This window comes from Heterocephalus glaber, unplaced genomic scaffold, assembly GCF_053883595.1.
Source record: "Heterocephalus glaber isolate CG9 unplaced genomic scaffold, H.glaber_assembly_v1.0 deba00000621, whole genome shotgun sequence".
Lineage (NCBI taxonomy): Eukaryota > Metazoa > Chordata > Mammalia > Rodentia > Bathyergidae > Heterocephalus > Heterocephalus glaber.
The window spans coordinates 22,788,809-22,814,018 of NW_028258153.1; the positions used below are offsets into that span (position 1 = coordinate 22,788,809).

Here is a 25,210-nt window from a genome sequence, read left to right on the forward strand (position 1 = left end):
CTCTCGTCTATATAATTAGATATTTTCTTTTCAAGGGAATGTTGGGGCCAGTGGGAGAGAGTAGGTATTTCAGGAATATCTTTGTCACATTCTTCATTGCTGGGAAAACATACCCAACACCAGAAACTTAAGAGGAGAAGAGGTTTATTTTGACTCACTTTTCAGTCCATAGTCCTGGCTCCAGCCTGGCAGAACATCGGCTCATGGCAGACAGGGAGCAGAGCTGGAGTGGAGCGAGATCCACACTTCTAGGCCACACCCCATACAGCAAGTCAGCTCTAAAGCTCTTATAACCACTAGCCCCCAAAGGTCCCACCTGTGATCACATGAGGCCTTAGGGACATCTAGATATAAACCATACCAAGGAATAAGCTGGTACTGTCATTTACTCACCTCTACTAATGTACTTCTTGCAGCTTCTAACTTCTTATTCTCTATAGCATGAAGATACACGCTGTCTTCCTAATTGGAAAGTTCCTTATAATGTTTGGAATTTTATTCCTTCCAGCATTTGCCATGCTATATATACAATTAAAACCTTTAATTATTTTAATATTCATATATGTATCATAACCAAGATAGCCTTACTACTAGAGCCAGTCTGATGATTACTTTAAAATCATAAATCCACAAAAGTCTGTCATTTTTAGATTTCTTAATGTATTTTTGCCCGGAGTGGTAGTGCACACCTGTAATCCCAGCACTTGGGAGGCTGAGGCAGGAAGATTGCCATGAGTTCAAGTCCAGCCTGGACTACAGAGTGATACCCTGCCTCAAAAAATCAAAACACAAAATTAACTTTTTTTTTTTGTAGTGGGGATCGAACTCGGGTCCTTGCGCTTGCTCAGCAGGCGGCAAAACCACTGAGCTAAATCCCCGGCCCCAACTTTGATATTTTATAATTCTCCACAAAAATGTCATCCACAAAATAAAAAAAAAACACTTTTCTCTTTGGAAATAACTGATTTTTTATTTTCCTTTTTCATTTGTTTTTGTGATCCATTATAGTTTTCTTTGGAAACAATGCTAGTTTTTGTTTTGGTACCGGAGATCAAACTCAGGACCTTGCGCTTACAGGGCAGGGAGTGGAACCACTGAGCTAAATCCCTGGCCCAACAATACTAGTTTTTGTGGGTTTTTTTTTTTTGGTACCAGGGATTGAACTTGGGACCTTGCGTAGTTTTTGTTTTTACCCTGCCTCTTACATTACTTTGACAGCACAGTGGAATCAAGCTTCAGTCTTTTGCCCTCACTAAGGGTAATGTCTGATACTGTGTTGCCATGACCCCTTAGGCACTGTCTTTTCTTTTTTAAATAAAGAATGCTGATAGTACCAAACTACCAAAGAGTAGAAAATAGAAAATAAATGTACCTTGAATACTTCCAGAGAATTTCTATTTCTCAGAAGCCACCATTGTTAATAATAATGTCATTGGAAAAAACCTTTTAGAATTATTTCAGTGCATTTAAAACACATTAAAAAAAAGAAGGAAAAAACAAAAGAGGGCCAAAGATACAGCTCAGTGTTAGCACTTGTCTAGTATGCAAGAAGCCCTGGCTTTGATCCCTAGTAATGTCAAAAAAACCAAACTTCATTTTTTGTTTTTTGAAGCTACTAAGTTTTATTGTATATATGTAATTTTATTAGTACATGTGTGCAGTACACAATGTTTACATTCCTTATGTGGAGTTGGTCTGTGCACACAACACATCTTCATTTCTTTTTCATCCCTTACTTTCCTCCCCTTCCATCTCTTGATCCCCTTCCTATTTTAATTTATTTTATTTTATTTTTTTGAGACAGGGTCTTGCTGTGCAGCCCAGGCTGGCCTTGAACTCACAGTGATTCTCCTGCCTCAGCCAATGGAGTGATGGCATGCACTACCACGCCTGGCTCCCTTTCCATTTGAGGAAGATCTCTCTCCCTACTCTCTATTATCTGTCTTATTTTTACTTTAGGTTTCTCATGTAAGAGAAACCATGTGGTATTTAAGCTTGTGTGTCTGATTTATTTCACTTAACATTATGGTCTTAAGGTGCATCCATTTTCCTACAAATGACTCAGATTTATCCTTTATGGTAGAGTAGTACTCCAGGGTGTGTAAACACTACATTCTTTATCCATTCATCTATTGATGGACATACGGGCCGCTTCTGAGATTTAGCTGTTATGAATTGTGCTGCTGTAAACATCTCTGCACCTGTCTTGTAGCCTCTGGAAAACATTTTATGTTCATGAGAGAATGAGTAAAAAAATGTAAATAATTTGATATTAATGGTATTATATGCACACTTCAGTTTTGTATAATGAATAAATTTCCAAGTCAGGTTGACTCAAGAAAGTAAAAGAAAAAAAAAAAGAAAAGAAAGTAAAAGAAATGACTGGATAGACACAGGAAACACATACCTCTATGAGCTTTTTTTTTTTTTTGGTACCAGGGATCAAAGTCAGGACCTTGCACTTTCAAGGCAGGCATGGTACCACTGAGCTAAATCCCTGGCCCTCTGTTTTTGTTTTTATGGCATTGGGAATTGAACCCAGGGCCTGTGTGTGCTAGGCAACAGTATGTTCTTTAGATGAAAGCACACAGGATTCTTCATTGTAGAGCAGTGTAATTAACTGTAGGTCACTTCTGGTTTTTTTTTTTTTCTTCACTTTAAAGTATTTAAAGTATTTAAAGTGAAGTGCTCCATAATTTTTTTAGTACTAGGGATCGAACTTGGGACCTTGTGCTTTCGAGGCAGGTGGTGGAACCACTGAGCTAAATCCCTGACCCTTTGGTCCATAATTGAAACCAATTTAAAAATAGTGCTTTTTTCTTCTTCTCTTAATACATTTTTCTTTCTTACAGCTGGGAATGGAGGAAGAAGATGTGATTGAAGTTTATCAGGAACAAACAGGGGGTCATTCAACGGTTTAGATATTCTTTTTATTTTTTTTCTTTCCCGTCAATCCTTTTTTATTTTTAAAAAATAGTTCTTTTGTAATGTGGTGTTCAAAATGGAAATGAAAACTGGCACCCCATCTCTTTAAAACATCTGGTAATTTGAATTCTAGTGCTCATTATTCATCATTGTTTTCATTGTGCTGATTTTTGGTAATCAAACCTCAGCTTCCTTCATATTGTCCTCTCCTTTTTAAAAATTACGTGAGTGCACAGAGAGGCCGCATTTTTCAGGACTGTGCATTTTCAGGATTGTGGTAATAAGATCGACCAATGTGATTGTTCATATGACTTTCCAATTGGCCCTGAAGTTCGAGCTTACGATTGCTTCACTCCTGGACTATGACTTGCAGTGGGAGATGGAAGTTTTTCAGAGAACCAAACTGTGGAAAGATGATCTTTCCTTAACTGGAAGCTTAAAATCTGAGGGTCTGGACCAAAAGAAGAGGAAGATCAGCTTTGGAGTCAAGATGACAGACATGCTGAGAGTAGTGACTAACTCCAAGGATGGCTTCACTGAAGAGAAAGCAGTTTAAGATTGAAAAAAAATCTTGTCAGAAGATCCCAGAAAAGTTCTAATTTTCACTAGCAATTAATAAAGTTACACATGCAGACATGTATACAACAGAACACTGCTCCTTTTGATTTTGTTTGTACTTTTTGGCCTGGGATATGGGTTTTAAATGGACATTGTGTGTACCAGCTTCATTAAAATAAACAATATTTGTAAAAACTGTACTAGTGCTTTATTTTTTTCATTGTATAGGAAAAAAAGAAAAATGCCTAAAATAAGGTTTTCTAGCATAATGTTGGAAATTATTTGGACACAGTATAAGTATTTCTTCAGTACTGTACAGTGACCAGGCATGGTAGTACATGCCTGTAATCCCAGCACTTGGGAGGGTGAGGCAAGACAGTTGCCATGACTTTGTGTCCAGCCTGGGATACTCGGGAAGTCCAAGGTCAGCCTGAGCTCTATAGCGAGACCCTGTCTCAAGAAACTAACAAAAAGAAAAAGTGCTGTACCATGGTGATGTTAGTGACTTTGAAGCCCTGCAAAAGCCTCCATTACTGAAGTGCCTTCTAAATCAAGAAGTTTAAGGCCGTGATAACCCACACACTCAGTGTTTGGTTTTTTAAAAAACTTGATATTCTGTGTGGTGTATACATACAGTTACCCAGTGATGGTCACATCGGAAATTAAGAATTGGTTCATACTGATAATTTCAGTTCTCTAACAATTTGCAAGGCTGGGTGTGGAAGTTCACACCTATAATTCCAGCACTTGGGAGCCTGAGGCAGAAGGATCACAGGGAGTTCAAGGCCAGCCTGAACTACATAGCAAGATCCTGTCTCAAAAAAAATTTTTTTGCAAAATATTCTCTGTTTAAGTTTGGTATATTTGGTTCATATTCTCCTGTATATCTTTTTTTTTCTTTCTTTCTGGTACTGGGGATTGAACTCAGGACCTTATGTTTGCCAGGGAGGCACAATGCCACTGAGCTACATCCCCAGCCCATTTTCCTATATATCTTTATTTTTATTTATTTATTATTTGCAGTACCAGGAATTGAACTCAGGACCTTGCACTTTTGAGGCAGGCACAGTGCCACTGAGCTAAATTCCCAGCCCTTTTAAATGTATACAATTAAAGAACACCGCATTAGTTTGTTCCTTTCAGAGCACTTTTCCTTTTGACTTTAATTTTTTTTTTTTTGGTACTGGGGATCGAACTCAGGACCTTGTGCTTTCGAGGCAGGCGCAGTGCCCCTGAGCTACATCCCTGGCCCTTGACTCTTTAATCTCAGAATTCAGTAAACCTGTGTATACATGTGATTTGGTTTCATGTTGCCTAAATAGTACCTGACTACTTGAGAAGAGCAAAGAAAAGCTGTTCTCAGGTGTGTTCATAAATTTAAAGCTTACACCACACCCTAGTCAGGTCACTTGCTGAAAAGTAGGTTGGCCTGGGTCCGGGGATTTAGCTCAGTGGTGCTGCCACCTGCCTCACAAGGTCCTCAGTTTGATCTCTGGTACCAAAAAAAAAAGGTTGGCCTGAGCTTAATCAACTTTTACTGAAAATTATTTGTATGTGTAAATTAGAACTCTTTTAATTTATTTTTCAGTACCTGGAATTGAGGCCAAGATCCCAGCTATGCTAGGCAAGCACTCTACCACTGAATGAATTAAGAGTGTTTTGACTGTCATGCATTTTATTAGTGACTAGGAATTAGGCTCAGCTTTAGAAAGTCCTCATGGGTCTTATTTTTATCAATATTAAATTCAACAAAACTTTGGCTTTTGGAGCTATCCAGTGTTCATGAACATGTAGTTTAGTGTCAATTTTGTTTTCATTTTTAAACATCTGAAGGCTCTTAAGCATTTGGGTGGTGGAGCCTAGCTACTGGAGAAGTGATTTTCTTGTTTTTAGTTTATTGGATTCTTCTAACTGTACTGCACTTTGCTATAGTTAATGTAAAAATGTGCTTTATCTAGTTGGGTGAGGTGGTGCATCCCTGAGGCAGGAGAATCACCAAGAGTTCAAGGCCATATCCTGTCTCAGCAACAAAACGGGCTGGGGATTTAGCTCAGTGGTGCCACGCCCGTCTTGAAATCACATGGTCCTGAGTTGGATCCCTGATACCAAAAAAAAAGCCAAAACAAACACCTGATGAAATAGGTACTTCACAGCAAAAAATTAATAGAACATTAATTTGGAGGGACTTTGAATAACAGCATAGCCATCCTATCTGGTACTTGACTACAATATCCTAAATTTGTAAAAGAAGGGAGAAAAAAAATCAGTAATGTTCATTTACCTCACAGGGATGTTTTCCTTAAGTGTTTCTTCTTTTCTTGGTGAATTATTTGAGATGCTTTTACCTGATTAAGTACTTTTAACTGAATGAATGAATGTATTAGGGTCCAGAAGCTTGAGAAAAATCTAAATGACATTTAAATTCACTATGCCAGTGTGTTGGCTACTTTATTTCTGTTTTACATTAAATAAGGAGTGAAAGCAAGCATCAAATCTAAGCAAGTCCAATAACAGCAATATAGAATCCAAATTAAGCTCAATTTCTGGGTTGTAGAGGTACAATTCCTGTACAAGCAAATACCTCATGAGCATTAATGAGAAATTGAAGGAAATTTCCTGCAAATATATTTTAATTGTGGACAACGGAGCATAGAGTAGGTCCAAGGGAAATTTAAGGGAAATTTCAGGTTCAGATGATTGTTTGATTCAACATCACTTTATACATCTTGTTCCTTTTCGTGTACTTTAATCATTCTGTGGCACTTTGTTCCAAAGGATGGTTTATTCAGTATTAAAAAGACAGTAATGCCCAGCACTCGAGGCTAAGGCAAGAGGATTACTGAGAGTTCAAGGCCAGCCTGAACTATACAGCAAGACCCTCTCAAAAAAGCCCCCAAAACCAAAACCAAAACAACAAAATAAGATGAATTATCTAGTCAAGACTTCTGGTAGTGTCAGTGTGATTTTAAAGTTTTGTTGGTGGGTTCTTTAGGGCACAGTTAGCAAAATCTCAAAATTTGTTAATTTTCAGGGTTTGAAAACATTGATGGAACTTTTCTGTGGTGGTGGAAATGTTACTGTATATCTGTGCTGCCACATGTGGCCACTGATTGCTTTAAATATATCTAGTGGGGCTGAAGAATGTTTTATTAAATAGCTGTATGTGGCTGATGGCTCCCTTATTGACAGTGCTATTCTAGGATCGGTACCGGGGGGATGTGAGATACAAAACAACAGTTCATTTTGTGCAAATGAACATTTATCTTTTTTTCTTTTTTCTTTTTTTTTTTTTTGGTACCTGGGATCCAACATTTATCAAGTAATTGAAAACATACCTTTTCCTGGGGCTGGGGATTTAACTCAGTGGTTTTGCTGCCTGCTGTACAAGCGCAAGGACTCGAGTTCGATGCCTGGTACCAAAAAACAAAACCAAAAAAAAAACCATACCTTTTCCTAAATAGAAATCTAATTTTAGATTCTTGGGATGAAATGGCTGTGGTTTTGTAATGGGATTTTTTTTCTTTCGTTTTGCTTTGTTTTGTGTTTTTGAGACAGGGTCTCATTAAGTAGCACAGGCTGGCCTCAAACTTTGTATCCACCCGAGTCAGTCTCCCAAGTGCAAGGATTACAGGTGTGCACCACCATGCCCAACCTCAAGAGATTTCTTAATATGAAAAAATGTGAATTAGCTTGTCTTAGCTAATGCAGAATTATTTGCATTACAAAATTTCTATTTACCTTCAACTCTTTCAGACACATTGAAATGAAACACATTGAGTATCCTAAAAGTATGTTAGTGTTTCAAACTGAAATTATGTAAATATGTGGCACCAGAGTTTCTGGATTTATGTGGTTTTCAAGAAGGTAAAGGATTTAAATGAAAAGAGTTTAATTGAGTTGAACAGATGGGGGGGGCAGTGGCAATGGCAGTTCCAGGGTAGAGAAAACCCTAGGTGTGGCTTGATATGAACCAGATGAAACAAAACTAACTGGGCTCAGGGTGGAATTTCATTATGAAAGGAAATTTCTCTTTCTGTCATCACTCCCAACTTACTTTTAGCTTTCTTCTAGCCTCACAGCCTGGGCATTCGTAGGAACTGGAAATAAGAATAAACCCACGGTCTGGAAATGCTCTGTGTCCACTGTAGGCCACTGGCTTCCTTACGGAGTTCTTGATGGAAACGAAGATGCTTCTCCAAAGCAGCTTTTTGCCTAAGAAGACAATCCCACCCCAAATCCCAGCAATTGAGCATTCTAGAAATGGTGCTTGTGAATTTTTTTTTTTTTTTTTGGTACCAGGGATTGAACTCAGAACCTTGTATTTGCGAGGCAGTCAGTGGAACCACTGAGCTAAATCTCCAGCATAATTATTTTTGTTTTTGTTTTTTGCTTTTTTGGTACCAGGGATTGATCTTGTCGGAACCTTGTGCTTGCGAGGCAGGTGCCAGAACTACTGAGCTAAATCCCTAGCACTTGTGAATTGTTAGTGCTTTGGATTTGAGCAATCATCAGTTAGACTTGGGGCAATTGATCTTGTTTATTTTTGTTTTGTGCTGCTTTTGGTACCGGAGATCGAACTCAGGACGTCACACTTGCCAGGCAGGCAAGGTGCTGCTGAGCTACATCCCCGGCCCAGCAATTGATCTTGGAATTCAGTAGAAGATCGTACTTTGTTCATTTATAACATGAGGTTTAGGATATCACAAGTCTCTAGAAGAGTAAAGAAAGGTGTAATTCAGTTCTTAAATTTGTACTGCTGGAAGGGACTCCTTTGCTTTGGAGATGAGGAAAGAGACCAGAACAGTTAAGGTACCTGGGCCTGTGTCACACAAGTGAAGATGGAAGAACACTGGCTGGTATCAATTCCTAACCCTTGGTGGAGTGAGACTTTATCCCCTACTCCTTCACTTCCTTGCTTTTTTACTTTCAGCTGGTTGGATTTGCCTTACAAAATTACTTAATTTCCAGGGTGGGTATGCTGGTGCATGCTATAGTCCCAGCACTTGGGAGGCTGAGGCAGGAGGATCACCAGGAGTTTGAGGCCAGCCTGGACTGCATAGTGAGTTCAGAGCCAGCCTGAACTACAAAGCAAGACTCTGACTCAAAAAAACAAAACAAAACAAAAATTGGTTAATTTTCCCCTCATGACTGTCAGTTTTCTTGGGAAATTGGAGTTCCCAAGAAATTTCCCAATTGGAAATTGGCCTTGGTCTCATTACTCCTTCTGTGAATCCAACCCCATTGCTATGATACACAGAATCCATAATTTTGAAGTGGAATCAGGTTTTATCTAATTATTCATTTTGTAATTCAAATAACAGCTGAAAAAAATCCAGAAGAGAAACAGCTCAAGTTTAGTGAAAAACCCTTAAAATAGATTGTTTGTGTTGCTTTAGGTTCAGCGCAAGTTGTGGGAAATATATTTCAAGGGGAAAAGTGTTTATAGTTAAGGTTAGAATCAAGCAGTGTTTCTGGGTTGTGCTGCTCTCCTTCAGTATTTTATTCTAGAAGGGGATTCCCAGTTGCTTTCACTAAGGAGGGAAATTTATACATAGCAACTACAGAGGACCTACTTTTTTTTTTTTTGAAGGGTCTACTGAAACCACACTACTTAAGACATTCTGTTATCAGAAAGATGCAAAGACCATTACTATTGTGGGAAAATGAAGGGAGGATGCCTTCAGCCCTGGGTGCCTTTGATTCTGTGCTCTTTTCTGACAAGGCCCTCATTAGATCTGGTCTTGGCCCACCTCTCTGACTTCATCTGCAAGTATTCTTTGCCCCTGGTTCATTTCATTCCAGCCATGCTTTTTTTAAAAAATTCTTCCAGCATGTCAGTCTCTTTCTTCTTCTCTTTTGTTGTTGTTTTTTTTCTTTTTTTAAAATAAATTTTACTTTATTTTATCCTATCCCCCCTCAAGCCCCCTCCCCTCCCCATGTACAGAAGCTTTGTTTCCATCTTTTCCTTTTATTTTCACTTATTTTCTTGTCCCTTCCATTCTCCTTCCCTTCTCCCTTGTTCCCCTTCCCATTTGAACACTTCCCATTTCCCAACATCCATTATACATTTTGGTCCTTATTTCCACTTTTGTTTCTCACAGCAGAGAAACAATGTGGCATTTAAACATATGTGTCCGATTTATCTCATCACTTTCTTCAGACCTTTGCACTTCAGTTTACTTGCTGGAATATTTTTCTCCCAGGTGGTTGTGTGGCTAACTCCTTGTCATTCAAATCTCACCTTAGCTGACACCTCTTCTGAGAGGTCTTGCCTTGCTGACCAGTCTAAGCCTCTTACACTCTTGTCACATCTTTTAAATTTTCTGCATAGCATTTGTTGCTAGCTAAAAACCCCATTTTTGTTTGCTTAGAGTCTTTCTCCCTAGAATGTAAGTGTCATTGGGAGAAGAGACCTTGTTTGCCTTGCTCACTTATACATTTCCAGAGTCTGGAATTTATTCAGTAAGCGCTTCATAAATACTGAGGAAGGCAGTGGGTTCAGAGTTAGAGGGTCTTGGATCTGGTCCTGGCATTGGGCCCAACTGACTGATCAGCCTTGATCAGCATCTTTCCCCGCTTTGGGGGTCCCTTTCTTTCTCTGTCCCTCTCCTGGAGATGGAACCCAAGGTCTCACATGTAAGATAAGTGCTCTACCACTGAGCCACATTTCCAGCCCTGGGACTTGCTCTTTTCACCTGTAAACCAGGGGTCTCACTTATTTGTAAACCAAAGGATTGAGATAAATGGTTGCTAATGTCCCTTCCAGATTTAGTTCTAAGTTCTATAAGCCATGAGGGGATTCTGTGATATTTGCTGCCACAGAATCACTCCTTGTGTTTTAGTCTTCCGAACCACTGTATTATGGGGAGGAGGATGGGGGGAACTGCTTGTTCAAAGGCAGTGCAAGGATAGTTGTTTTTGGCCCATATATTGCTCATATATGTAATACCTGGCTTGTTCCTGGGCTTGTTTCATAGCTTCCTCCAGAGCTAGCTTGGCTGTTGCTTCTTCCTTTTGCCTCCTCTCCTCGGCCTCCAGCAGAGCCTTCTTTTCTGCTTCCTGTTTCTGCCGCTGGTACTCCAGTCGTTCTTCTTCCGCCATTTCCATCAGGCGTTTGTGTTCTTCTGCTAACTGCATTTCCAATTCCTTCTGCCTTTGCTTCTCTGCCTCTGCAGGATGGGGTATGGGAGGGTGCTCAGCAAGGGACATTATTAGGGAAATCCATATTCTGATCCAACTCTCAAACCTGTGATTCCGAGGGACTCTCAGAAATTCTGCAGATAACCGGGCTGCCAGACCCTCTGTGGGGTTACCTGGGGGTTAATTGACTAATCTGAGTCCTTTATCAAGCACCTTCTACATGCAGTGCACTGTGCAATTAATACAAAGCCCCAGGAAAGATTTCTCCATAGCCTGCTTCATTCGTGGGGTGGAATGCAGATGGGCTGGAGAAGAGGTCAGATCAGGGTGAGAGAAACTCGGTGCATCTTAAGAGCCAGAACCGGGAAGTGGCCACAGATCACCTACTAAGGTCTGTCCCTATCTTTTCCTCAGAAGCAGGCTAGAAAGCTTCTCAGCATCAACACTTGCAAGTGTGTCCTGTGGCTAACCAGGAATTTGTGTCTGTCTCCATCTCCGGGGGTAGGAAGCAAGCAGTAGGGCTATGTGTCCAATTTAGGCAGCTCCCGGGCAATGCTGAAAGTCAAAGAGAGGGGCCAGGTTGATCAGCAGATTACCAGATGGGGAGCGGGACCCTGGAGCTGCCTCCACAGCAAGTCTTTCCTTTTAGATTCTGACTTCTAGGTCAGCTCACTGTAGTCATACATAATAATCACTTTGGAAAAAATGGCTTATATGTTTGGAGTGCTTCATGCACTCATGCCTAGGCTAGGAAGACAGGAACACCCACAGAGGGATAAAAATATTTCTGCCTCAAATAGATGAGTGATGCAAAGAGCTCAAGACTTTCTCACCAGCCTTCTCAGCCTCCTCCTGCTGCTTTTTTCTCTGTCGTTCTTGCAGTGTCCTGCGGAGCTCCTCTTGCTGCTGCCGGGCTCTCTCCTGGGCCGCCTGCCACTGGAGATGCTGCTTTCTCTCTGACTCTTCCTGCTGCTCTCGTTCTTCTTCAAGTCTCTGTTTCCTCAAGCTGGGAAAGCACCAGAGAGTCACAAAGACAGCAGAGAACCCTGGACAAGTCGGTGGGCAGTTCCCCTGGGGACACCTTGCAGCCTGTGGGTCCTGGGAACATCCCCTCCCAAGGGGACACCAGGTTTCTAAGAAAGCCAAGACTAAAGAACTGAGGCAAGAACACAAGGTATCTGGAAGAGAAGCTGTGAGGTTTCAGTACACAGCTCTGTGCCTTGGGGGAGAGGCCTGACATCTCAGAGCTTCAATCTCCATGTGGATTCTGAAACTCGTGGTGTGGAAATGAGAGTCAAGGTCTCAGAGGCCTGGTGCCATGCAGTGTGGCACGGATTTGACAAATGTTGCCTGGATTGACTCCCAAAGCCTTCCCAAGAATGCCCATGGACCTCTATTTTGAGTAACCCGAATGGTCAAGACACCGCAGCTTCCCTGGGGTTCAGGTTGTTCCTAGGCTAACTGAGAGCAAGCAAAGTGAGACAGGTGGTTCTACTTCAGGCTAGTGGCCTCCACTCTGCCCCCTGCTTTTCCTGTCTGCTTCCTAACACCGCAGGCCTCTCAGCTGTGGACCCACCGAATCTCCTCCGAGCGCCTCTGCTGCTCCAGCTCCAGTTCCTCCCTCATCTTCTTTGCTCTCTCCTGCTGCTCCTGCTGGAGGCGCCTCTGTTCCTCCTGCTCCCTCCTCTTCCTCTCCACCTCCAGCAGCCTCATCTCAGCCCTCTGTGCTCGAAGCCTGTCCCGGGCCTCCTTTTCCTGCTCCCTCTGGTTGAGGAGGGCCTGAGAGATCAGAGTGTGCTCAGGGCGAGGGTAGAGTTGTCCACGCAGGATGGAGCCAAACAGCAGACGCCAAACTCTGCCACCACCAGCTTGGGTGTTGGGGGCCAACTGCTGGGTTTAGGTTTCTCTCATTTGCTTTGGATTTTAGGGATCACAATTTAATTTTCCTGACATTGTCTTCCTCACGGAAGGCTGTTATTTAGGATTCACTGAAATAGTCATGGTGCTACCATAGTACATAATAGTTCTAGAGTTCTCAACCCTGGCAATACATTAGATGTGCCAGAGCTCCAATAAGATGAGTAAAGTGAAAACCTCTATGTAGGGGGCCTCCTTGGATTAAAAAAAAAAAAAAAAAGCTTCTAGTCAGGCGGGTGGAACATGCTTGTATTTCCAGCTGCTAGGGAGGCTGAAGCAGGAGGATAGAGTTTGAGACCAGCTTGGGGAACTTAGTGAAACCCTGACTCAAAATAAAATAAAAAAGGCTAGGAATGTAGTACAGTGGTAGAGTGCCTGCCTAGCATGTGAAGGCCTTGGGTTCAATCCCCAGCACCACAAAAACAGAACAAGAAAAGAAGAAAAAGAGGAAAAGAAAGCTTCTAACATGTAACTTGGAGCCAGAGCTGGAAGTTACAGGGTCTAGATAGCGGCTATTTGACCAAAGGTGATCTTAGTTATAAGAGGTCAGACTCACATTAAATCTTGTAAAACCCACCTTTTAAACTTTTTTTTTTGTTTTTTTTGAGACAGGATCTTGCTCTGTATGTCAGGCTGTTGTTGAACTCAAGGTGATCTTCTTGCCTCAGCCTCCTGAGTACTGGGATTACAGGCATGTGCCATCAAGCCCGGCTAACAAAAATTTTTCTTTTAGTGTATATGACAGTTGCTGTCGTTTTCTATTTCTCCTAATTCTTCCTCTTCACTCAGAAATATACCTGTGAGGGGTACTTTGAGAGTTGGTTCTTCCATGGGAACTCTGCACCCAAACTGCAGTGAAACTTGCTTTTTAACCTTTGTAGAGGCAGCATGATACTAGGAATTGACAATAGATCTAAGAAGTTCTGTGATCTAGCTGGCTCAGAAAAGTTCTGCCTACAGATTAAAATTTTCACCTGTCACAGAGAGCAGAATTCCAGGCAGCTAAGGGGGTGGGTCTGAGAACTATAAAGAAAAATCTTGAAATCTTTTTGACAGATTTCACTACACTATAAAATAGTTAAAATAGTGACAAGAGCACTACTGGAATTAAAGGACTTGAGTTCAAGTCTTGGCTGTGTAATTTCTGGCAGTGATGCTTAACTGGGAGCTCAAACCGAGGCTAGTCACAGTTGGCTCTCAAATATGGGTGTGAAGGGGAAGCGAGACTCAGCAGCATCTACTACATGTACCTGTAAGCCAAGCAAGTTTAGTGACAGAGGCTTAGCTGTGTGTATTGGTAGTGCCCTCTTTTCCTGAAAATAAGACCTAACCAGAAAATAATCAGCCTTGAAAACTAGAGATGAAAAATGCCAGCCACATCAGCCTATCCTTGCCTCATCTGCCATCACTATCCTCTTGCTTGGTGGCTAGTCTGTGAGGCAGGTAAGGCAAGGATAGGCTGATAGGGGATGGCATTTTGGGGGTCATTTTCCATCTAGGTCTTATTTTTGGGGAAACACGGTGTTTAAAGATACTTGTTTTGGGGCTGGGGATTTAGCTCAGTGGTTCCATCGCCTGCCTGGCAAGCCCAAGGTCCTGAGTTCGATCCCCGGTACCAAAAATAAAATAAAATAAAAATAAACCCCCAAAGATACTTGCTTTGGGTAGAAGACCTCTAAGGGTCATTTAGCACCTGCATCTCAGTGGAAGAAATAAGTGATACATTTTAACAGCAGAGGGAAATGGGGCATGGTGGTCTTGCTGAGAGGTGAAGTATCTATATGACATTCTTCTTGGCTAACTGCCAAGAATTTCAAGAGTAATTTTTTCTCTTCAGACCTTCACATTTGATTCAAGGCTCCTGGTATAAAGTGGCTTCTGTGTGAAAAAGCACCTTGTAAAAGTAGATGTGCAGGGAGGGAAGGTGGGGAGATGAGAAAAGAATGATGAATGTAATCATTATGCACCGCAAATATGTATCAATAAGAAAAGATGTTTTAAAAGTAGATGTGCGTGTTCAAGCTACCTCTGGCCTAGTTGGGTACTGCAGAGAAGCAGACTTGGAAAGGGCTTCAGGAGGTGATTGATGGGTGAGCTGTAGACCAGGCTAAGGGTCTGTGCTTGCCTCTGCCAGCCAGCATCCACCTGTCCTGGTGATCAGCCCCGCACGGGTCACAGGCGGACACTGTGTGCCTACCTCTTTCTCTCCGAGGGCTGGATTCATGCCCTGACACTTCCGAGGCCTCACAGAAAGCCTCAGATAAGAGGGGCATTGCCTCCTCATCTTTGACCAGGCCCAGCTCAGAACTACGGTTGGAAGGCACAGAGCAGCAGAAGTGAGACTGTTATCTAGCAGAGCCGTTTCAAGAACTACAGCCCACGCGGGGCAGATTCTCTGGGACTGCAGTCTCAGACAGCAGGAGACAGCATCAGAACTTACCTGGGAAGGGGCTGCACGGCATCTCTCTTCTTCAGCTTCTATGCTGCCTGTGACTACTGTGGTCTGGATGGGTGATGATCTTGCATCTATGGAAAGGTGGATGTCCTGAGCATTATACATGGCAGGAGGCCAAGGGTCCTCTGCACTAGGGTGCTCAGGGAGCGAACCCCCAGTTGAGGCGCCCTCTGTTTCCTTGGAACTGGTGATGTCAGGCCCACTCAGTCCTGCCGCCATTTCCACATTTACTTCCTTCTGTGTCCTTTTCCTTTTGGATCTTGGGTCTCTTCGTTTGGGAATTGGCTCTGATTTCTTTTCAGCCTTTGAGTCCTTTGACTTGCCTAGGGAAGAACAGTTAGGGACAAAGGTAAGGAAATGTGATCTGGGCACATCCTTGTCAGTAACCTTGAAACTGTAGCGCAGGATGGAATTACTTGGGGTGCAGCTCCGGAGTGCCACCCCCAGAACCTATGTCAGCAGGAATATGCATGGCAGTGAAGTTCTGAGAAGAGCAGTTCTCAGACCACCCGTTGAGAAACTACCTTACCCTATTTGGATCAAGCATCATTCTGTAGCACTGCTCTTGAAAAGTTCTATTTTTTGGCTGAATATGTAGCTGAGTGGTACAGCACACGCTTAGCATGTGTGAGGCCCTGGGTTCAATCTCCAGTATCACAATCTCCAGCATTTCACCTGTGGTGGGGAAGACTCTCCAGTGGGGACCTGTGGACACAGCCAGAAATTCCTGAGAGTCTGGCTTGAGGCTGCCACTTTGTAATTTGGTGAAGTTTAAAACTAAGGCCCCTTCGGGTGGAGGGGTTGAAGGGAGGGCAGGGGAATAGGGAAAAAATAAGAATCAAGATACATCATGTAAAGGTACAAGTTTCCAATGATGAATGTAAATATATGGTATACCTAAAATGTACCAATAAAAGAATTTAAAAGAAAAAAAAACAAAACAAAAACTAAGGCCCCTTCCTCAGTTCACCACTGAGGCCATAAGTATTTTTTCAAAAATAGATCTGGAAGGGCCGGGGATTTAGCTCAGTGGTTTTGTCGCCTGCTGCGCAAGCACAAGGACCCGAGTTCGATCCCCGGTACCAAAAAAAAGATCTGGTCCCAGGAGTGTATCCAATGTTGTCCCTTCTAACAGCTTGTGATTTGTTTGGAGGGTTTTCTGAATTATGTAGGCAGTAAAGGATGGGTATGTTGCAAATGAAAGGAAGTCTTCAGAAGTACAGGGACCTGAGTTCCTTCTAAGGCACAACACAGGAGCCCGAGAGGGAGCATGGCAGATGAAAGGATCATTCAGAGCTTTCTGCATCTGCCCCTCTCCCCAAACTTTATACCTGAACACTCATCATGACAAACAGCTCTCACCTCCCTCATCTGAAATGCTTAGAGCCAGACGTGTTTTGGATTTTGAATATTTTCTGATTTTTAAATAAATGCATTTTCATGATAAGAAATCTTAGGGATGGGACCTAAGTCTACAACAGGAGATTTATTTATGCTCCATGTACATACATACATACGTACATACACACACTTCCTGCACACAGCCTGCAGGTAATTGTATTCAATATTCCCAGTGCACCTGCACTACCAGGGCCTCCCATCAAGGGAGGTCAGAAGTGGATTCCGCCATTTGGAGCATCTTGTTGGTACTCAGAAAGCTTCAGGTTTTGGAGCACTTTGTATGTTCAGAGCAGGGATGCTCAGCCTGTAGCTAGCAGTTCACAGAGGAGCAGTAATAGCTTGTCTGGAGAGTGAATAGGAAAGGACAAGCCTGGCCTTACCTTTTTACTGTTTGATCTCATGCAAGCACCCAGCATCTCAGCCTCAACTGTTCCATGAATGTGATGGTAGCACTATTGAGCTTTATGACGATGTGGGGGTTTCCTGGGTCCCATCTGTAGAGCTCCAGATGCAGGGTCTGCCATTATCATTTCCTCAGTGGACACAGGCCTTAGGTCCCACCCTCAGTTTCCTTCATCCCTGTCCACTAGGATAGCGCTGTGAAGTAAGGCTGCAATACCGTCTCAGCGGTGGTAGTCAAGGAGGCTCAAGACAGAGTTTGAGCCAGGTGCGGTGGCACATGCCTGGGAGGCTGAGGCAAGAGGATTACAAGTTCAAGCCCAGACAGGGCAGGGCAATTTAGTGAATTAGCAAGACCCCAGTTCAAAATGAAAAATAAAAAAGGGCAGGGGATATAGCTCTGTTGAGAAAGCCCTGGGCTCCATCTTCAGACAGAGAGCCCATCTTGAGGAATCCAGGCTGATTCTGGCCGAGTCAAGAGTCTTGGGGCTGTTCCCCAGACGTCCCCTCTTACCTCCTGCAGTTTCTGCTTCCCCAGGCACCCTTCCTTCTCTCTGCCTTGTGGGCGTTGTGGTCTTGTCTGTCTTGGTTTTCTTCTTTCTCTTGGTCTTGTCAATTAACTCCCTCTCCTAAAGGTAAGAAATTAAAGAGAGGTACTATGGTGCATCTAGGAAATGGAAAAACCTATCAAAGAAGGTCTAGGTTGAACGAGCTGACAGAATGGCTTAGAATGGAACTTTTGTGAGTTCCAGGTGAAAAAGAAGAATGAGTCTTAGAGACTGTAGAGCCAGTGGAGAGATTGGGAGATTGAACCTTTGATTTAAAATGGCCAGAGATGGGCCGGGGATTTAGCTCAGTGGTTCCACCGCCTGCTTCGCAAGCACAAGGACCCAAGTTCAATCCCTGATACCAAAAAAAAAAAAAAAAAAAAAAAAAAAAGTGGCCAGAGATAATTTCATGGAAGAAAAGAGGAAGAAAACAAGATACTTTTTGTGGACCCCACTCCCCCAGCACTGCAGATTGAACCCAGGGCTTTCACGCTAAGCTACATCCCCAGCCCTTGTTTTACCATTTTATTTTATTTTGTGACTGGGTCTTGCTAAGTCCCTAAGTTGCCCAGGCTGGGTGTGAACCGGTGAGCCTCCTGTCTCAGCCTCCCAGAATTCTGGAATTACAGGTTTAAACCACCAAGCCTGGCCCTTCACCTTTCTTCATGCTGGATCACCTTCTACAGAGCTGAACCAAATGCAGCAGTTTTTGCCTTTGATAGAGTGCTGCTGCCATCATTAGTGGTTCATTACTTCAAACTGAGGCCAATGTCATTCAGTGTTCCATCATTTGTTCATTTTCAGGAAACTTCAAACAGGAGAGCACAGCTGCATTCGTCTACACTCTCCCTGTGGGCCAGGACAACATGAGGGTCCTCCTGAGACAGGAGGGCAGAGTCGGGTCATGGCTGCCTCCACAGGAATTAACAGTGGGGCCCTGTCCTTCAGCCCTATGCTGAAGTGCAGGGCTTGGTGAGCAGACTGCAGGTGGACCTCTGTCCTCTGGGTCCTTTTTGTTAGGAGCCTGTGTATAGTGAGCAACCTAGACTACCACACATGGTAGCCTTGATGGGATCCAGGCTCCTAGGACCTTACACTCACAGGATGGATGCTGGCTGGTGCATGCTGGTTAAGCAGTCTTGATTCAGTTTTCTCTTTTTTTGCTCTTGGCAAAGAAGATACATCCACAACACCCAAGTTCTCAGGTGATTCAGATGCAGGTCCAGGAAGTACTGTGTGGAAGCCGTGAGCTCTGTCATCCCCGTCCCTGTGAAAAAGAGCAAACCAACAGGACCAAGTGAAAGAGAGAGGTCTGTCAGGAGGAAGAGGGCAAGTGAACAAGCATCAGTTGGGCACCTGTTTTCACCAGGCCCCATTCTGGGAACATGACATATGGGGTTGACTTTCTTTTCCTCAACGGACTCTGGTGGGGAGATCATGAAGATCAGCCCTCACCTTTTCCATAAATCCTAACCCTCAGAGTGCACAGCGCACTTTGCCTCTTTGTAGGGACACAGGTATTTGCATCTTCAAGTGAGTGACATAAAAGTACGTAAGTGCAGTTCCCTCCGTCAAAGGTATCACTGGGAAAAAAGAGTGCCCTTTGAGAAAGATCATCTCAGGAGAACACAGCTGTCTCTTCCTTTAGCCCCCTGAGTTTATTCGTGGTCACGTCCATCTCTGACTGCGCCTGTGGGTGAAGAGGCCACCGGGCACCAGCCCAGCAGCAGCCACACTGTGTGCTCCAGGTCGAGGTCTTCGGCCAGGCAGCTTCTCTTTGTAGCTAAACTGGTGTATTTACTGAGCTGGGCAGGCACAGGGCCTTACTGTGGAAACCTGAGAAATATTTGTTGAGTGAGGTAAATGGAATTTCCTGTAAATATACAAGTCTCTAAATCATTCACTGTCACTCTATAAAAAAAACAAAACATAGAAGTCTCCTTCAGAATTGAGTGCTAGAAAATCCTTTATTTTCCGTAAGGATCAGGTAGCCTGCAAATGAGCACCACAAACCTGAATGCGTGCTCTTTATTTTCTTCTTCATCTTTCACATCTAAGAATCTCTGCACTGGATCTGAAACTTAGTCACAGTGATTAGAGTGGCTGTTGTGGGGCTTTTTTTTTTTTTTTTTGAGGCAGGGTCTCACTATGTAGTTCAGGCTGGTCTTGAATTCACTATGAATCCCAGGCTGGCTGAACTCGAAGCAATCCTCCTGCCTCCACCTCCTAAATGCTGGGATTACAGATGTGTACCACCACATTTGGCTTTATTTATGTCTTCATTGCTTTCCTGATCAATAAAAATTTTTCTTTACTTCATCTTTTTTGATGGTGGGTTGCTGTAGTACTAACTAGTTTGAATATATTGTGAGAAAAGCTGTCAAAATTTTAAAAATGAGCTGGGTGCGGTGACACATGCCTGTAATCCTAGTTATTTGGAAGGCCCAGACAGGTGGATTGCAAAGTTCTAGGACAGACTGGGGAACTTAATGAGGCCCTGTCCCAAAATAAAAATAAAAAGGCCTGGAGATCAGCACAGTGCAAAGGCCCTAGATTCAATCTTCAGTACCACAAACCAAAAACAAAACAAAACAAAAAACTATCCTTGAGCCAGGCATGGTGGCACATACCTGTAATCCCAGCACTTAGGAGGATTCCAAGTTTGAGCCCAGCTTGGGGGATGTAGTGAGACACTGTATCAAAATAATATAAACTGAGCAAGGTGGCACACAAGGTAATCCCAGCACTTGAGAGGCCGAGGCAGGAGGATCACTGAGAGTTCAAGGCTAGCCTGGCTACATAGTGAGTTTGAGGCCAACCTAAACTACAAAGTGAGACCCTGGTTCACAACAAACAAACATACACAGAGAGGTCGGGGATTTAGCTCAGTGGTGCTGCACCTGCCTGGCAAGTGCAAAGTCCTGAGTTCAATTTCTGGTACCCAAAACAATAAAACAACAACAACACCCCCCCCCAAAACCCCAAAACAGAGACATTGCACCAGCCCCACAGCTGCAGGGGGTCTCTGGTCAAATGACCTGGCCTGATTGGCTGAACTGCTAGATAGACAGCGTCCTGGGCACCTCTGTGGATCTCAGATATTTGGACAAATGGAAAAAGCTGCATCCCATTGTTTTATTTATTTATTTATTTATTTATTTTGGTACCGGGGATTGAACTTGGGACCTTCCACTTTCAAGGCAGGTGGCAGAACCACTGAGCTAAATCCCAGGCCCTGGATCCCATTGTTAAACTTCACTCTTCACCCACTCAGCTTTAAGCATGTGGCTTAAGTAACAGGACTCATCACAATGTAATCTTCCCTGAGCATGTTTCATTTAATTCCAGCATTCAACATACTATCAGCTGAGAGTGCTCATGTGTGTCAGAGAAAAACAGAAATTAAATTAATTACAAATAAAGAAAAATATGAAAGTAGAGAAGTCCCCTGCCATTCTAACTTTGAATACTTACATGTTTTTTACTGTGTCTGCCTCAAGGATCTGGATGTGCTTGCCCAGGGGAGCACTGAGGGGTTTGAGGATCACACTCCTTGGCTCTGGGTCTGTGAAAACAGTGAAGGATGCAACGGTTACACCGGGAGATCAGACAAAGGAAAATGTCTATCCAAGGAGTAGTTGACAGCCTGCTAACTGGGACGTGAGGTTTATGTACCTAGGAAACCAGCAAATGCTGCAGGAATCATGCTAGCAGAGCAAGGGATATTAACTTTAGTATTAAAATATCCTCTGGGAAAGTGATACAAGCACCAGAAAAATCGCTGGGCACAGTGGTGCCAACCTGTAATATCAGGACTCCAGGAGGCTGAGTAAGCAGGTGGCAGGAGGCCAGCCCAGGCAACTTAGTGACTCAGAGACCTTGTTTCAAAACAAAAAACCAAAACAAAGCAAAACAAAAACCAAAGCCAAACAAAAGCCCCAAACCAAACCAAAACAAACAATCCCCTCCCCCCAAAAAACCCCAGGAAAATATTCTAGCCATTGATCAGGAATCTCATACTTGGGTATTTATCATGAGGAAATAATTCACAAGAAGAAACATGCTTTGCAACAATTTATTTATTACATTACTGCTAATAACAGAAAATTAGAAACAGGTGACCAAGGAAGATTTGGGAAATAACTTATATACATTACTTTGAGATTTAAGATTATGGTTAAAAAAGATAACCAATATGGAAAGAATTGATGATATTATGACAAGTTAAAAATATAGACTATAAAATAGTGTGTTAGAATTCAGTAAAATCCAGATGGATAAGAATTGGAGGAGAAATCAGAAAAAGGAAATAACGGATTGGGAGATTTATTTATTTTTTTCTAAAATTTTAAAAAATGTCATCCTATGAGGAAGTCGTATGGATGTCACACAACTAGCCTTCCAGTACCACAATTAATTCATTTTTTTCAATGTTCAATTGCCCATTGGTCCCCATCCCGACCTCTTTGTGACTTGGGGTCCCTTTTGCCATTCCTAAACACTTGCTCTTTCACACACCAACCTGCAGACTTGAAAGAGGGCAAGATCTTTCATGAACAATTTGGTTGAGGAAACTGGAAAGGGTGACTGGGGTTGTATCTGAGACTTCATTTTGATCTGTATAATGTGTAACGTTAATGAAGGGTAGTGGCTGATTATCTTCATGACAGGAGGAATTCTTCAAGGGCTCCTTTTTCTATTCATATTTTAATTTACTAGAGTGATCATATAAGAAGTGACTCTACAGTCCACACATAAAGGAACATGATTTAACAGGCAGATATTCAGATAAGCACTCATATAAACAATGCACTTTTGCAATTCCCAAGTACCAGAATTCATATAGGTTCAGCCCAAGGTATTCTGTAATTATAACTTCTGCTTGTAAGGGCCTCTTTATTTAATACCATTGGCTCAAAAAACACTGTCATTGAAGAATTCACTTCTCCATGATTGCCAAATTGAGTGCAGACCGTGATAGAACCAGCAGAGGGCGGATTTGTATTGACCAAAAGCTGAGGATCCACATTGGTGTAATTTTGCTAAGAATTGAAACCTTGCCATTTCGTGATTGTGAACCAGAGAAGGATGATTTCTTTCCTTTAGTAAAATAACCTGATGTCTAAGAAGTACTGGGACAAACTAAAGTAGAACTTTGAATAATAACTTACAAGTTTTAGCTGCTTTTAAAAAATCTATAAAATGTCTTAAATGTGCACAGTACAGAAAAATACTGTAAAATCATTACTCAGGGACTTTCCATGTGTCTTTGTGAAGTTTAAACATTTTGCCATATTGGATTCACATTTTTTTCCCTATAGAAATAAGCATTTAGAGCCGAGTGTGGTGGCACATGCTTGTAGTCCCAGCACTTGGGAGGCAGAGGCAGGAGGATGGCCACGAGTTTGAGGCCAGCATGGCCTACATAGTGGGTTCAAGGCCAGCCTGAACTAGCGAGACCCTGTCTCAAAAAAGAAAAAAGCCCTAAACAAACAAAGAAACAAACAAAATAGACACATTTAGATACAGTTTATGACTTTATCAGATCACTTACTGCTGTGGTTGGATGTTTTTGTCTCCTCCAGAACTCAGGGCTGGAAACTTGACTTCCACTGCCACAGTGTTGAAAGTGGGCCTGGTGGAAGGCTTTTAGGTCAGGCTGGCTCTGCCCACATGAATGTACTGATGCTGGTGTCAAGGGGCCTGAAAGGTAGGGCTGGCTGTCTTCCTCTTCTGCCTTAGAAGGACAAGCTGTGCTCTCTCCTCCCCTCTACTTCTCCCATGTGTGGACATGGGAAAAATGCCCACACCAGAGCCAGCACCTCACTCTTGGACTTCAGCCTCTAGAACTGTAGGAGAATCAGTTTCTGTTCTCCGTGCATTGTCTGGTCTCAGGTGTCCTGTTCCAACAGTGCAGAACACATTCAGACACATAATCACCTGTACCTCTCTTTCCCTGCAGAGGCTGCTAGTCCCTTAAACTTGATATTTGCCAGTTCTCCTGCATATTTTTATATCTTTATCACTTATAGATTCACCTGTGTCTTAGTCCAGTTTGTGTTGCTGTATCAGAGTCCCTGAGACTGGGCAAAAGAGGTTTATTTTAGCACCTAGTTCTAGAAATCTGAGAGCATGGTCCAGCACCTTCTCAGCTTCCTGAGAGGCCTCTCGGCAGAAGGCAGGCAAGGCAGGGAGCCGGCCTTACTCCTGGAGAAGCCATTGTCACAGCAGCCAACCACTCCCCAGGGAACTGCATGGATGCCCTTGTGAGAGTGCAGTCCTCGTGATTTCACTTCGCTTAACGGCCTCACTGCCTCTCAATACCATTACAGTGAGGAAACCCAGCCAAGAGAAAATCTGAACACATTGAGAAGCCCTAATGGTTTGGGGGATCAATCCAGAGGCTTTCACCTTCCACCTTCCCCCCAGGGCCTGTGCCTGAGGGCCTTTCAGAATGTAAGGCCTTCTAGTTCCACCAGCCTCAGCCCAGGGCTGGAGCCCACACACACACACACACACACACACACACACACACACACACACACACACACGGAAACACAAGACAAACATGAGACTCGGGACGCAAACACCCAAGCATCACCTTGGCTGGGGCAGGGGAGGGGAGAACCTGCCTGGGGTGGGCGGCAAGGAGCTCTCTGTAAGGAGAGGGTTGACCTCAGAACTGCACAGGACCGCTGTGCTGTTATTGAAGTCACAGGTGCTGCGGATCCCAGAGCAGAGCTGTGGCCCCTGTGCCCCTGCCACTGTCCCTGCCACTGCTGAGGAGGTGGAAGCTGCACCTGCTAGGCCCATAGGTTCTTCTCTCGTCTGCTGACAAGCCATGCTTTTTTTCCTCTTTAAAAAGCCTGTTAGGGCTGGGGATTTAGTTCAGTGATGCTGCTGGCTGCCTTGAAAGCACAAGGTCCTGAGTTCAGTCCCCCATACAAAAAAAAAAAGCCTGTCAAAAGAATCTTTTCATTTAGATTTCTCTACTTGTTTTGTATGTATGTGGAACATTTACTTAAATTTCTGTTACCCCTTAACTTTTCTGCTTCTTCTCTTTTTACCCAAAAGCTACAAACCGTGACAGGTATTAACAACAGAAGAATTGAACTCTGCAGACAGATCTTGGAGAGGCCAGTCAGACCCAAGGCCTCTCCACTGCCCAGCTTTGCAACCAAGGGCGAGGTGCAGAACCTCTCTCTGCCTCAGTGTTTTCATCTGGCAAATGGAGACACTTTATTTTTTATTTTTATTTTTCAGTACTTGGTGATTGAACCTAGGGCCTTCACACTGAGCTCCATCACTAGCTTCTTTCTTTCTTCCTCTTTCTTTCTCTTTCTTTGTTTCTTTCTTTGTTTCTTTGTTTCTTTCTTTCTTTCTTTCTCTTTCTTTCTTTTCTTCCTTCCTTCCTTTCTTTCTTTCCTTCTTCTTCTTCTTTTTTTTTCAGTATCAGGGATCAAATTTAGGATCTTGTGCTTTCCAGACAGGTATGGCACCACTGAGCTACATCCCCCAGCCCCTGCCCATTTATTTCTTTATTATGAGACAGGGTTTTGCTAAGTCACTAAATTGCCTAGTCTGGGCTTGAACTTGTGATCTTTCTGCCTCAGCTTGCTGGGGTTACAGGGATGTGTCCCCATGCCTGGCTTGAGACACTTTATAGAAAGTGTTTAGCCTGGTGCCCAGCACACAGTGCTGGTGCTGTCTTTGTAACTTCCTTGCAAATGAACAAATGCACTCTGAGTTCTGTAAACTTCTTTCTTCAAGCCAGGCATCACCTCCTCTGGGAAGCCTTCTGTTGAGGTTGGGTCTTAAATGTTCCACAAAGATTTGTCACTAGCCTGTGCTGCTGCTGGGAAGTGGT

At 43.1% G+C, this 25,210-nt stretch overlaps 2 protein-coding genes across 8 annotated transcripts in view; one reads left to right on the forward strand and one right to left on the reverse strand.

Moving 5' to 3' along the window:
* Window positions 1-3,683, forward strand: part of Sumo1 (small ubiquitin like modifier 1) — a 25,131-nt gene extending 21,448 nt beyond the window's left edge. For both annotated transcript variants that reach the window (XM_004851205.4, XM_087206270.1), the window contains exon 5: window positions 2,853-3,683. In XM_004851205.4, the coding sequence (XP_004851262.1) occupies window positions 2,853-2,921 (69 nt within the window). In that variant the 3' untranslated portion in view covers window positions 2,922-3,683. The remainder of the gene's footprint in view (window positions 1-2,852) is intronic.
* Kiaa2012 (KIAA2012 ortholog) overlaps window positions 1-25,210 on the reverse strand; it is a 147,314-nt gene that overhangs the window by 7,906 nt on the left and 114,198 nt on the right. For 5 of the 6 annotated variants that reach the window (XM_021263622.2, XM_021263623.2, XM_013074449.3 and 2 more), the window contains 8 exons: window positions 20,818-20,908; window positions 18,445-18,610; window positions 17,310-17,424; window positions 14,981-15,318; window positions 12,200-12,402; window positions 11,457-11,629; window positions 10,433-10,652; window positions 2,925-7,695 (listed from right to left, as the gene is read on the reverse strand). In XM_021263622.2, coding sequence (XP_021119281.2) covers window positions 7,557-7,695; window positions 10,433-10,652; window positions 11,457-11,629; window positions 12,200-12,402; window positions 14,981-15,318; window positions 17,310-17,424; window positions 18,445-18,610; window positions 20,818-20,908 — 1,445 coding nt within the window. In that variant the 3' untranslated portion in view covers window positions 2,925-7,556. Of the gene's footprint in view, window positions 1-2,924; window positions 7,696-10,432; window positions 10,653-11,456; window positions 11,630-12,199; window positions 12,403-14,980; window positions 15,319-17,309; window positions 17,425-18,444; window positions 18,611-20,817; window positions 20,909-25,210 lie in introns of those variants that run through there. The other variant, XM_021263620.2, reaches the window with a different exon arrangement.